Source organism: Otolemur garnettii, unplaced genomic scaffold (assembly GCF_000181295.1).
Source record: "Otolemur garnettii isolate 467f Iridium unplaced genomic scaffold, OtoGar3 scaffold00110, whole genome shotgun sequence".
NCBI lineage: Eukaryota > Metazoa > Chordata > Mammalia > Primates > Galagidae > Otolemur > Otolemur garnettii.
The window spans coordinates 2,406,557-2,421,571 of NW_003852505.1; the positions used below are offsets into that span (position 1 = coordinate 2,406,557).

A 15,015-nucleotide genomic window follows, 5' to 3' on the forward strand; every position below is an offset into this window, starting at 1 on the left:
AAAAAAAAAAAAAAAAGAAGACACATTAGGGCTTATTTTCAAATGCATGGCGTGGCTATGCAGATATGCTGCATAGCCACACCCATCACTAGGTCTTATGATTGGGGTAGGGCTTATGTTTAACAAATGCATAGAAATCCTGCTAGGGCTTATTTTGGGGGTTGGTCTTATTTTCGGGGAAACACAGTAGGAGCTTCAAAATAATCTCTTCTGGGATTCTGGGCATAGTATTTTCCACACCTCAAAGAGCCCTTCCAGAGCTCCTTCCATTTCTAAGTAGCTTAAGATATCTGTTAACAGAAGCCCCTTTGAACAACAGGTGATAAGCCTTCTCTCTCCTGGACACCAGTAGCAAATGATGCTATTTAGCGGATAGACAGAATTTCCATTTGTGTTTATCTACTAAGTTCTTTTCAAACTAGTTTTTGCACTGTGCCAGGGACCCCTTTGGTACTTGCAGCTTTCGTACGCTTTGACATTTCCCACCACCACTGTATGTCCAGGGATAACCTCGGCTACTACCTTCGTTCCAATCACAGTTGTTTGGCGGCCTGCGATTCCAATCCTGGGCTAATGAGTCAGGATGATGCTAAATCCACCTTGCTATTCTTTTCTTAATTCTTGGAAAAGTCAGAGAAATGCTCCAGTTGTCATTTGTGGGGTCAATTGTACAAAGTTAGGAGTGGTCCCAAGCCTTCTTTAACTACTTGATGAATTTATATAGCACTTCTTCCTGATATTGTTTATTTGGCATGTGTTATCTATTATAATTATAATTTAACATTCAGTGTATAGAGTAAAAGCTCTTGTTTTATTGTTATGATTTTCTTTCCTGCTACAGGGTAGTCTCATAGCTCTGGTCTTTTGGAACTGAATGATAACATCTATGTTCCCTGAAAGGTGAACAGCAGCAGGACCCAGAGACAAGACTTGAGGGGAGATGTTCAGGGCAGTTTTATTGAAAGGAGAGGGTGACCCGACTGGGGCAGTGCAAAGGTGACATCTGTGCATGGGAGGGTAGTTAGAGACCCCTTTTATATGGGGCTGTAGGGGTGAGAAAATTCTATAGCTTGCTGGGAAAGTTAGGGTCCTTTGGCGTGAACTTCTCAGGGGTGGGGCTCACTGGATCCTTTGTCTCCTTTGCCTTAGGAGGTGTGGAAGGACGGGTTCCTGTGGGGCTGCATTAGGCTCCCCCAGCACTCCTACTAACCTCATGTGCTTTGTCTCCCCCTTGTGTCCAACCACATCACCTGTCATTTTCTGCTCCAGGCACACTCCAGGTTTGCTGTTCTTAGGAATTTTGCACTGTCTGTTCCCTCTGCTGGCCATGCTTTTCCTCCATGTTCATATGGCTAGCTCCCTCACTTCCTTCAAGCCTTGATTCAAAAGCCACCTTCTCAGAAGTAGCTTCCAAGGCAAAATGTTTAGTCCTGATACTTCATAATCCCCCTCCCTGAACTGCTTTTCTCTGTCACTTTTACCACTGTCCGACATGCTGTATGTTTTCCTTATTTATTTCATTTATTGCCCCTAGCCACCACTACTATACAAACGCCACAAAGAAGGGCTTTCATCTGTTCTATGTACTACTGTATCCCCAGCCCCTCAAACCGTGTATGGTAATAGCAGCTGCTCAATAAATGTTTTCTGAACTGGTGAATTCATTATGTTAAAAACTTGCAGATGTTGCCTTTTTGAGATGCCACCGGAGCAAGCCCCTCTGTTCCCTGTATCATTTTAGTTATTCTTTCTGAGCCCTCACTAGCTCCGGCTAAAGGTAGGAGGAGGAAGAGGAGGAGATCTGTGGATCTGGAAACCCTAAAAGGAACCACGCAATCTGCTTTGCATGAAAGATAACTTATCATGCTCAGACAGCAAGTAAATGTGTATTTAATAAATAAACATTTTCAACTCAGTTGGCATCTCAGATCTTGTGGTAGAAACACTATAGACAAAAGCGTGGTTTACTTTAGTGAAACTCGTTCTATAGTATAACAGAAAAACCAGGCTCAGCAAAAACCTGGCAATTTCTAGATTGGGTATGTATGAGAGAGATCTTATCTGTTCCCAATCACAGCTTAAGCCACAAGTCCATCAAACTTCACAATGTCCACTAACTTACACTGCTAGTCTCCTGGTGTAAGCTTATCTCTCACTAAGGAATCTCTAGACGTCAATCTAATACAAACCCACAGCTATCCTCAAACCTGGGCTAGCAATTACAGAGCAAAGTCAGGATGCATTATCTCTACTTGACTTTGAAGCTCAAGCCCAGACATGTGATTTAAAACAACACCAGAGGATCTCTTGGTTTAGAGTATGTTGTGTCGGGAAAGAGTACATGTATATTTTATGACTTTCCTTAAACTTATCACTGAATTAAATAAACTATACGCTCTCTGGGGCTCTAGGCAGTATTTCTCAATGTATTTTCTGGGAGCCCCCAGCATCAAAATTACCTGGACTGAGTGTTGAAAGAGTACTTTTTATTATTATTATTATTATTATTAAATCATAGCCGTGCACATTAATACTATCATGGGGTACAGTGTGCTGTTTCCATACACAATTTATGGAAAAAATACCTTCGTCCAACTGGTCAACATAGCCTTCATGTCATTTTCTTAGTTATTGTGTTAAGACATTTATATTCTACATTTAGAGAGATTCACATGTACCCTTATAGGATGAACCACACATTTTGGGAACATATCAAAACCTCGTAAATATCAGGGAAAGGGCCTTAGAATAGGCTTAACAGGCTTTCCACGTGAGTATTCCAGGGGCCAGGGTTGAGAGCAACTGCCTGGACCTCTAGCATGAAGAGAAAGGCTTCTGTTTTCAAACAGTACAGCAAGTTCCTAAATAATCCCTTCAGTTGTCTTTAAAAAGGAGCCAGGAATAATACCTAGATTCCATCTGCAAATCGGGGCTCCTTCTTAGGCCCTACTCTTTCCCTCAGCCCTATTGGTTAGGAACAACCTAGAAAACGTACCACCAGAGCCGACCACAGGATTTTATGAATTACCCAGAAAAAGCGAATCTAATCCCCTCTTGGCAAGATTCTGAAGGAAAAACAAGCAGAGGAAATAGGACTCCTCTGTCTACATCTCCTTCCTCAACCCCACTCCTCCTTGGCTGCACTCTGAAAGCCCACATGCCCTCTCTGAACCCAATTGCATATTATTAAGGAAGGCTGAGATGCTTTCATTTTTTTTCTCTGTTTTAGGGGGAGTCTGGCACAAACAGGTGCTGATTAACATCTGGAGTTAAACGGGCTCCTTGTGCCTCAATATCTGGAAGATGTGCCAGGCCTGGTACAATATCCTAGTTGTCACTTAATCCATTGGAATTCTGCCCCTTCAAAGGATCTGGCCATTGGCCAGTTTTATATTTACCTCAGCTTTTAGGTAGCACTTAATTCTATTAACTACCCTGGCATTTGGAGTTATCACCTTGGTACTTAGGGGAAGTTTCCTATGCAAAGGTTGATCTGGCTTTTGATGACCCGGGTCCTATTAACACTCTATGGTACCTTTAGTGCTGTTTTTCAGGGTAAGGACTAAGGGGCCAGGGCTTCAGTGTGAGGTGTAGGCCCCAAACAAACTCTTAATAAAACTTGCCTTTGGGCTATTGTGGCTTTCCTCACCTTCTTCATTGTAAGAAGCAATGCCCCTTGAATATTTTCCTTTGACTTTCACAAAAAATAAATAAATAAATAATCTTTTTTAAAAAAATGGAATATCTCTGCTGTAAGTTTCTCTGTTGCTGGCACTAAGAGAGGAGGCAAAGAGGAAAGAGTGCAGAAAATAGGTTTCCTCTTTCCGAATGTAAGACATACCCTATGGCACTTGGTCACAGTCATGAGGTGGCAGGGAGTGTAGCTATGGAAGCAAGGGAAAGCTGGTGGTGATGTTTACAATTGAAGACTGAGAAGTTCACAGAAGTGGCTTTGCCTGCTGTTGCATGAGAGGGCAACAGTGTCCTGACCCTAGGGGATGCTTTACAACCATAGGGTCAGCACCACTGGTGATACCTTGGTGTTTTCTACTCGACCCTTCAGGGCTAATGGGCCCAGCAGAATGGAAACCAGAGTGAGGGATGTTGAGTTTTCAGCAGACATGTCAGAAACAAGCCCCTCTTACCTTTTGCCAAATGCAAAATAATCAGCTCTCCAGTGGAGAAGGGTCTCCCCCTTATGTGGACTTTCCCCTTACGCAGGGACCTTTGGCCATAATCCCACCCCTAGGCTGAGAGGAGGAATGCAGCTGTTTAAGGTTGAAGGTACCTGCTGGTGGGATGCATTATCTGCCTGGCAATATCTCCAGCTCCCCCTGGAGCATTTATAGATCAGAGCTCCAGAAGAGCCTGACTGAACAATGGATACCTCCCATAAGTTTAGAATTAGCAGGAAGTGAGAGACTGTCCTATGTATAGGCTGCATTTTATGGGGGCTAAGGTGTACCCTTCTTCCTGTGCTGGCAGGTACAAGGAAGTTGAGCATCTTAGACACCAGTGCAATGCAAGGACCAGGGGTTTCGAGGTCAACACATCTGGATCCGATTTCCAAGTCTACAACTTACTACCTGGTTGAGTTTGAGCAATTTCTTTAACCTCTCTGAGTCTTTACTCAATCCTCACAAGCAACTCTTTAAAGTAGATATTAATGTTATACCCATGTAGATGAGGAAAAGGAGGCTCAGAGAGGTTAAGCAACTAGTCCAGGGTCACACAGCCAATAAGTAGCAGAGCAAGATTTCAAGCATAGGTATCTGCCTGACTCAGCATTGAACAATTCCACTCTGTTACCTCAGTGATCTTGGAATCCTCAGTCCGGATTTCACTTCTTGGCACACGTTGAGGTACACCCACAAACATGGCCTCAGATGCAGCTGTACGTACAGTAATAATCCCAGTTCTAGGCAGGGTTCTGGAAGCATGAGATCTCTATGGAAGAGAGAGAAAAACTTAAAGAGGTGGTATGCCAGCACATAAACAGTAGAATGTTTACTATGAAACCAATTTATAGCTTTCTTATGAAAGCTATAACCCAATTATAGCCCAAGAAGAAGGGGGAGAGGGAGGGGAGGGGAAGGGGGAGGATGAGTGGAGGGAGGATGGGTGGAGGGAGAGTAGTTGGTGGGACCACACCTACAGTGCATCTTACAAGGGTACGTGCAAAATTTACTAGGTGTAGAATATAAATGTCTTAGCACAATAACTAAGAAAATGCTGTGAAGGCTGTGTTGACCAGTTTGATGAAAGCATTTCAGATTGTGTGTAAAACTAACACATTGTATCCCATGATTGTATTAATGTACACAGCTATGATTTAATAAAGAAAAAAAATTTTTTAAAGTATTCTTGAGGGCTGATTGAGTGGCTCACTCCTGTAATCCTAGCACTCTAAGAGGTGAGGCAGGAGGATCTCTTGTGCTCAGGAGTTCGAGACCAGCCTAAACAAGAGTAAAACTCTGTCTCTACTAAAAATAAAAAAATTAGTCAGCCATCACGGTGGGCATCTGTAGTCCCAGCTACTTGGGAGGCTGAGGCAGGAGAATCACTTGAACCCAGGAGTCTGAGGTTTCTGTGAACGAGGCTAATGCTATGGCATGCTAGCCTAGGTGACAGAGAGAGCCTCAGTATCCCCCCCACAAAAATATATATAAATAAAGTGTTCTCGAGGAGTGTCAAGAGAAGTGCAAATGGTAATACTGGCCAACACTGCATGCTAGGTAAGCATCTCATATATCTTTAAGTTCTCTCATTCAATGTTTACAATAGCCTTGTGGGGTAGAATTAGCTGAGAATCAAGGAAAAATTTCTCCCTCCATTTTTTTGGGGGGGGCAAGATTAGAGAATGGAAGAATAGTCCAGTTAAGCACAGATGCTCAAGTCTAGTCTTACCTGCAGAGGTCTGCCTCTCGGGGGCTCCATAATGGGATTCACTGTACTTGTTGATCTGTCAGAATCAGAGTCCAACATGAAGATGCTATCATGGGATAGAGCTTTGTTCCCCATGCTGCTTCTGGGTCTATACAGAAAGGAAAGGTCTTGTAAAAGCCTTTCCTATGTTTAGATCCTTTCCTGGCCCTTTCCCAGTTCCCAAGGGCCATAGGAACTGAAAATAAATGTATATTCATAATATGGTCCCTCAGAGAGACCTCAGGAGGAGGGGGTGGATGCATATGCACTGACATGGAAAGCTGTCCGTGAGATATTAAGTGGAAAAAATGAAGAATAGTATAGTCCCACTTAATATGCACACATATATTACATACATACACCGTTCATGCTCAAAGAAAAAAGTCTGGAAGAGTATCCAACAAACTGGGAGTAGCGGTTCCCTCTGAGGAACGACACTAAGTACAAGAAGGGGATTTTCATTTTCTACTTTATGTCCTTTTGCATCATTTTAATTTTTAAAATTGTGAGCATGTTCTAATATAACATTCTTATGGAGATATGGTTTACAGACCACACAATTCATCCATCTCAAATATATAATTCAATGGTTGCAACCCTAAGGAATGGGAGAGAAGGCCCTTAGTCTCACTATTATTGTGATGAGAATTATAAAAGATCTTCCACACCCAAGTTTGTCTCTTTGTGGTTTTGTTTTGATTTGTTTAAAAATATCAAAGATCTGCCCAGATGTCGGAGGCTTTCATTCATCAGGACTTTTCCTCTTTCAAACAAGGGCTCTGTAGGAGACTCATCCTATTTTCAAAGTCATTTGGGTGGACTACCTGCCTCTTCACTCCCTCAGCTTGCTAATTCCCGATGAAAACATCTTCTCATTGGGAATGGAGTCAGGTTGTTGAAAATTATGCGTCAAGACAAATCGGGGGAAAGTTAGAAACAAGTACAGGGCTAAAGCCATGAACAACTCATTTTGGAATCTGTGACTTTACCTTTTACAAATTTCAACCAAAGACATCCCCCAAATAGAAAACTACAGTCCAATATTCTCTCATGAATATAAACGCAAAAAATCCTCAAAAAAAAAAAAAATACGAGCAAACTCAATAAAGAAGCATGTAAAAAGAATTATACACTATGACAAAGTAGGATTCCTAAGTAATGCAAGGTTAGCTTATCAGATGAAAATCAATGAATGTAATAGACAATATCAATAGACTAAAACCAAAAAAACATACGACTGACCATTTCGAGAGATGCAGCGAAAACATTTGTAAAGTCCAACACCCTTTCATGATTAATGCACTCAACCTTGATAAAGCGTATCTGTGACAAACTCGCAGCTAATATATATTTAATGGTGAAAGACTGGATGCTTACTCCCTACCATCAGCAATGAAATAAGGATGACGATTCTTACCATTTCTATTCAGCATTGAATTGGCTGTTATAGTCAGGGAGATAGGTAAGAAAATGAAATAAAAGACATCCAGAATGGAAGGGAAGAAGCAAAATTATCTCTATTTACAGATGACATGATTTTGTATGCAAAAACTCCTAAGGAATCCACTAAAATCTATTAGAGCTAATAAGCAAATTAATCAAAGTGGAAGGATACAGGATAATATAGAAAAATGGTACTTCTATAAACTTGAAACGAATAACCTAAAAGTGAAATTAAGAAAATACTTCCGTTTATAATAGTAACAAAAATAATAAAACACTTAGGAATAAATTTAACAAAAGATGTACAAAACTTATACCTTGAAAATGATGAAATACTGCCAAAAAATTAAAGGAGGATTTATTACTGGGCAAGATATATGAACAGAGAACCCTCTCGAAAGAAGACAGATGAATGGCCAACAAAAACATGAAAAAAGTGGTCATCATTCCTCAGTATCAGAAAAATGAAAATTAAAACCACCTGAGATATCACCTGACCCCATCACAAAGTCCCAAAGCTGCAGATTCTGGTGTGAGTGTGGAGGGCAGGGAACACTTTGACACTGTTGGTGGGACTGCAAACTAATTCAGCAGATTAGCGGTTGGTGAGAGGAGGAGGGAAATGGAGAATGACTGCTAATGGTACAGGGTATCTTTTTAGGGTTAGGAACTGTTCTAAAATTGGGTACTAGTGATGGCTGCATACGCTAAAAGGGAGAATTTTATAATAGGTAAACTATATTTCAATAAAGCCATTCTACAAAAACGTAAAGATCCAACATTAGAAAGCTATTCCTAATAGCTTAAACAAATCTGTGTGTGTATCTAAAAGATGAGATGAAACATGAAAGAAAAAGATGAAAGGAAGGAAAAAAGGAAGAGAGAGAAAAGAAAAGAAAGAGCCAGCAAGCTGGCACATGGTACTACTTGGATGACCCTTCAAAACATGCTAAATGAGATGAGGATGACCTTTATATGATTCTACTTACATGAAATGTCCAGAATAAGCAAATTTATAGAGGTAGAAAGGAAATTGGAGGCTATGGCTACTTAGCAGGCAGAGGGGAGTGGAGATCAAATGGTAATGGGTACAGGGTTTCTTTTAGGGGTCGACAGAAATGTTCTAAAAATTAGATGAAATAAATTTAAGAAATTTTAAATATTTTTTGCATTTATTACCTTTATTACAAAACAATATATGCATGTTGGCACTTTAAAAAAGAATTTTTAAATGGTAACTAGCATAACAGCTTGGGCATTGGCGGGCTAGAACCGGCCCTGTCATTATGAGCATGTCTGACAGTGGGGCCTGCGTGTGGGTGTATTTGATCATGACACACTCCAAGGACGATTTCATGTTATGAGGACTAAAATGGAACCACTCTCTTGATCAGCAAGGGAGACGAGGCAGTCGTCTGCTACTTTGTACTAACCCTCTACCTACCTTTTCCCTATAAAACTCTGCCATCCTGACTGGGTACAGTGGCTCACACCCTAGCACTCTGAGAGGCCAAGGCAGGGGGATCCCTTGAGCTCAGGAGTTCGAGACCAGCTTGAGCAAGAGTGAGACCCCTCTACTAAAAACAGAAAAATGAGCCAGGCTTTGTGGCAGGCACCTGTAGTCCCAGCTACTTGGGAGGCTGAAGCAGGAGGATCACTTGAGCCCAGGAGTTTGCTGTGAGTGAGGCTGACCCCAGGGCACTCTAGCCTGGGGCAACAATGAGAATCTCTCTCACAAAAGAAAAATGAAAACTCTACTATGCAGGTGGCCCTGGTGGTGAAGGCAACACCCTGCTTTACTAAAACAGTAGTCCAGCAGAAACATCATGTGATTCCCTAGCTAACCACTTAACGGGCATCTATGATTGACCCAGTCTGCCAGGATAGAGGAAGAAAAGGATTGGGGTTGCTTTCTTGCTTGCTGTTTGGCAACACAGTGATCTCCTGTCTATGTCCCACCTCGCTCCACCCCCACCTGGACAACTTGGCTATTTGAGGCTTTAATCACTCATTACTAGATCTGGCTCCCCTTGGCCAGATCTGCAGCCTGATGGCCAGGCAAGCAAACCAGACCAAGCCTTCTGAATGACACAGGCCCTTCCTACCCTATGAAACAAGTACCAATTTTTTCATTAGCAGTAGGCCTCACATTTTAAGTTATTTCAGTTGTGACAGAAAGACTTTCTCTGATCTATCTGTACCCTCTCACCTGGTGCTCTGGGATGCACATTTACCACGCTCCAACCCGCAGGGAAGCCAATAATCCCTGGGACCAAAGGTCTATTGGTGATTTGGCTGCCAAAGGGGACCTTGGTCTAGCTGCCTGCCCCTCCCCTGTCCTCATGCCTCCACCCTATCAGAGTTTACCTGGTCTCAATTTGCTGATCTTCTGGAACTGGTTCCAGAGAAGAGGTGTCAATGGTACTACTGGAACGACTTGGCTTCAACATTCTCTCTCCCTCAGAATCTTCACTGTCCCTTTTCTTCTTCTTGCCAAAAAAGCTCTTTAAACTTTTAAATTTGGATTTTTTCTTTCCTGGAAGTGAGAAATGGAAGTGAAGTTGAGTATCATGGTAGGGGGGAAAACAGGAGAGGACACAGGGCCTTCATGACAGGAATGGGTGCTGTGATCCCCCCAGGTCCCCTGCAGAACCTGGCTTGCAGCCCAGGTGCCCGCAGCACCATCCATTTGGTTTGTTCCCCTCTTAGTAACTCAGTAACAAAGGGTCTGAGTTGTTGGTGGAAGCAGAAACCCAGGCTGCAGCTTGGGATCGCCTTTCCATTTCAACTATCAATATGCAAACCTTTTTCCTAGTCCTAAGAACTTCATTCCTGTGAAGTTGTTACTGAGCCAACATAAGCACTTGGTTCTCCCTTGACCCCACCCTGGGGCTGAAGTCATTACAATCCAGTCAGAGAACCAAGCTTCCACATGTGCAAAATGCAGCAGAATCTTTAGAAAGCCAAGTCCAAGTGGGAGTTGATACTTCCCAGCCCACATACTGAAAGGATGCAGACCCTAACAGTGAGTATAGTTGGTCAGCACAGGCAGGGAAACACTTCCTTGAGCACAGAATTTAGGAGCAAGGGAGAGGGCAGGGAATCAGAAAGAAGGGCTACCCAGGCAAAGATCTGGCATGTCAAATCATATACCAAAGGGTTTTTTCAAACTGTGTATGTATGTGTGTGTGTGTTATGAGTATTGTATATTCTTCAACTATTGCTAATTGGTGTGGATTATCCACAGGGCTGCTATCCTCTGTGCATGCAGATAAATGAAAGTTTGCTCTATCCATAATAATTACTAGGGTACCAGTGAGGAATATGACCTCCTAAGGCTCTGTCTGTTTGGGCCATCTTTATTATTTATGTATTTTTTGAGACAGAGTCTCACTACGTCATCCTGGGTAGAGTGCCATGGCGTCATAGCTCACAGTAACTTCAAACTCATGGGCTTAAGCGATTCTTTTGCCTCAGCCTCCCAAGTAGCTGGGACTATAGGTGCCTGCCACAATGCCTAGCTATTTTTTGTTGCAGTTGTCATTGTTAGTTAGCTGGCCCAGGCTGGGTTCAAACCCGACAACTTCAGTGTATGTGGCTGGTGCCATAACCACTGTGCCTCGGGCGCTGAGCCTGTTTGGGCCATCTTTAGTTTCCTAATAGGCACGTATGTCTTTATCAGGGCTCAGTAGAAAAGGAGAAGGGGTGGAGGATTCATGCTGCGTTCTTCAGAGGAAAATAATTAGCCATTAGTTATTGATTTCACATGCAATAAGTTACCAACTCAGGTGTTGCATTCTAATTCTCAACTGTCTGGTCTCCATTAGGTCTTGTCAGCACAGCAATGCTACACGGGTGGGGAAGGGCCCAGCCAAAGGAGTTGCCAGTGTGGCAGCCATTGTGAAAGGGACTTGATGGTGGGACAGAAAGCACCATCCAAGAATCAGAAAATCTATAATTTTCTGAGGCTTGGATCTACTATCAATTAGCTCCGTGACCTTGGGTAAGTCTCTCAACCTCTCTGGGGATCAATAGGAAAATGAAGGATTGCACTTGATCAGCATCCCCCAAAGTATCAGAGGGATGCTTGTACAGTTTGTTGCATGAAAAGGGAGCTTCAGTCCCGTCAGTCTGGGAAATGTTGGATTAGACAAACTTCAGTCATCTGCTTTTTTTTTGAGACAGAGGCTCATTATGTCCCCCTTGGTAGAGTGCTGTGGCGTCACAGCTCACAGCAACCTCCAACTCTTGGGCTTAAGAGATTCTCTTGCCCTCAGCCTCCCAAGTAGCTGGGACTAAAGGTGCCCACCACAATGCCCAGCTGTTTTTTGTTGCAGTTGTCATTGCTGTTATAGCTGGCCTGGGCTGCGTTCGAACCCACCAACTTCGGTGTATGTGGCTGGTGCTGTAACCACTGTGCTACGGGCACCAAGCCAGTGATCTGCTTTTCAACAAGGCCTTTCTGAAAGTTCAAAATGGTCATGTGTATCAAAACTCCAAGAAACTGGAAATCAATATAGTCTCCCAATGCATGCAAACGAATGTCTACCAAAACACACCTTGGGACCCCAAACTAGGGTTCCTTCTAGCTCTGAAATGCTATGACCTGTTCGTGTACTGATTACTCCTGGGCCTGCCTATTAGAAAGTCAACACAGTAATTCATGCTTCTCTCCCCTTTCTGAACACTGAAAATGTAACTGTGAGCGCCACATGTTTTGCATCTGAATATTCTCTAGTCCACTCATTCATTCATTCATTCATTCATCTATTCAACATATTTTTGCTAAGGTCAAACATTTCCTGTGTCCTGGATGGATATCAATGAGAAAGGAGGAAGATATATAAAGCCCCTATGCCTTAGCTACTGCCCTGACATCAAGGCTATAGACAGACCCTTTTTAGTAACCCCTTAGCAACTAGCATAGTTCATGATATGTAGTAACACTTGAGAGACAACTGAGTCTGTTGTGGGGTGCAGAATACCAAAAAAACTTGTCACGTCCCTTGAATTGAGACCAATGAGCAGAGTCAGCCTTCGACATCATGTAATTTAAACACTGACCCTTAGAGGAGTTGATATAAATTTTATTATTTTTCATTAAATCATAACTGTGTACATTAATGCAGTTATGGGGTACAATGTGCTGATTTTATATGCAACTTGTAATTCTTTTTTTAAAGTCTTTTTTCCATTTTTTTATTATTATGGTTAACATAGCCTTCACCTCTCTTACTTAATTGTTGCATTAAGACGTTTATACTCTTAACGGATTTGACATGTACCCCTGCTTGATGTAAATTTTAAATAACATCGGTTAAGAGCTTAGCACAGTGTCTGGTGTGTAGTAAGTGCTCGATAAATCTGAGCTAGTATTAGGGACTCAATGATGACTTGTTTATTCATGCCAGATTCAATTCCATCTGTATTTATTAGAAGCAGCCCCACATCTGTAACTGAATAGTGAACTAAAATATGCATGATGAGAAGCAGAAGCCAGCATGGGGTAGGCCAATGAAAGATCATAGGACTGCTTGCTTAATAATTTCTGCTTAAGTAATTTCTGTTTTAGATGACTCGGAAAATCTCTTACTTACTAGGATACACCTATATAGGATCATGGCGGGGAAAACGTGGCAATTCTATCTAAAGATAGAATAGAAAATAACGATATAATAGGAAACATATTTTTCTCCAAGCTCCCTTTTTAAATTTTTGCAGAAAAAAATTAAACTAATTTCTATGTTAATAAATTAAAATATTTAAAATGATATTCGACCTCGCAGAACTACCACGTGGACTCAGTGTGAAAGTTCTGAGAAATATACAACCCAGAGTCGGCTGGCTCTAAAACTGTCCCCCTTGTTTTGCTCTTTGACCTTCCCTCATAATCTCCCCACCCCCAAATGATTTCTGAAACCTATGAAGTTATGAGGTTTTGGAATGTAAAATCCTGATTGCTATCACCAGTTTTGTGCTAGAAAATGTTTAACAACTGGTTCTCTGGGGGAAATGCCCTGATCTGTAGTATTTTTCTCTTTCGGTAGTGTAAATACAGCCACCCTGGCCAATTTGAAGCTACTGACATGATGTTTGGGAAACCAGTGTCCCTAACCAGGATGAGCCAGCTCTAACACACCCCAAAGAATTCCCACCCAGGGAGGACACGGTGGGGCAGGGTCCTCTCACAAATAGGAAGGAGCAAGATTTTTAGTCTTTGGAGGCACTGCTTTTTCGAAACAGAGGGAACAAGACTTATGGATTCTTGACAGTGATCTCCTTCTGGCCTGGTGAAAAGGGAACAACTTCAAGCTCAGAGAGTTTACACACATAGTGACTGTTGGCTCCTCTTCCTTCAAAATCCCCTAGGGGAAGAGAGGAAGGCAAAGCTAGAGAATTTGGATTTGCCAATCTGCTTCTCATAAACCAGCAGAGACAAAGAAGGGAAACCGTTGACAGCTGGTAGCTCCCTGTGTGACATAATCTATAAACACTGAAGAGTTGAATAAAAACATGTCTAATAAACTCTTCAGGCTGTAAAACTGAATTCAGCAAACGCAATTATTACATGAGCAGACAAAATTATGCATTAACATATTTTTATGTTCCTAAATTAACAAAATGACTAGTGACTTTGGAAATGTAACAGGTGCTAAAAATTACGTGTGCACTTATTCCAATTTCCCCCCAATTTCTTTGCTGGGCAGAAACAACAACTTATTTTCCCACAAGGACTCAAAATAGCTTAAGCAATGTGAGTCTCTTTTGACCATGGGCACTGGAAGGAAAAGAACGTTTACATTCCACTCTGTAGGGCGGCTCTAAGTATGGTAGCAGTATAGCTTTGTTAGCAGGGATTTGGGGAGACAACAAGGTATGGTAAATGACCAACGTGGTGGGCTGGCTATTTGTTGATCTAGAGCAATGACTTGGCAGCTGGACATGGCCCTAGTGAGCAACCCATTGCCAGACATACAATGTCAGCAACAACTCAGTCTTCAGTCTTCCCTAGATTAGGAGTTCTCCCTGCCCCCAACTGCATCAAATCCCAATGTATGGAGACAAGCCCTGACCTCAGCCCTGGGAGTGAGATATACTGCCCACATACTATATTACTTTTGAAACCCTAACAGAACCTGGGATGGTTGTCATGTATTCAACTGTATAAATTGACCTTTTAAGTTTTCTTCTGTTAAATGAGTGACTTTAAATTGCCAGTAGTTGTGTCCTTCACAGGCTGCTTTTCAAAAGCTACTAAAAGCACAAGGGTAGAGACAGCAGGTATGGGTCAAAACCCACATTTGTACCCAGCAGTGTTTATATAGGACACCTATACGCTGGGTAACTTACACCACCACAAGGTATAGTAGTCATGGTCAGTGAGCTGACAGCTGACAGCTGACAACAACAATCAAAGCCATTGATTTCCCTGTACAAGCCCAAGAACTATGCATTTCCATACAGCAAGTCGTTTTCAAATTCGTCATCCAATGAGGGCCTGCAGTGGGTCACAACAGCCCATTAAAGACAGCTGTCCCTGCCCCCAGAAGAAAATACAGCTAAATCCAATGAAGAAATCACTGCTTCTGGGTTGTGTATTCACTAATCCACTATGCACACAGGTTGAACTTAATGAGCTTTAAAAAT

At 42.2% G+C, this 15,015-nt stretch overlaps 1 protein-coding gene across 1 annotated transcript in view; it reads right to left on the reverse strand.

The window, feature by feature from the left end:
- KIAA1210 (KIAA1210 ortholog) overlaps positions 1-15,015 on the reverse strand; it is a 59,240-nt gene that overhangs the window by 15,591 nt on the left and 28,634 nt on the right. Inside the window, 3 exon segments of the mRNA XM_003797033.1 lie at positions 4,810-4,947; positions 5,908-6,034; positions 9,736-9,904. Of these exon segments, the coding sequence (XP_003797081.1) occupies positions 4,810-4,947; positions 5,908-6,034; positions 9,736-9,904 (434 nt within the window).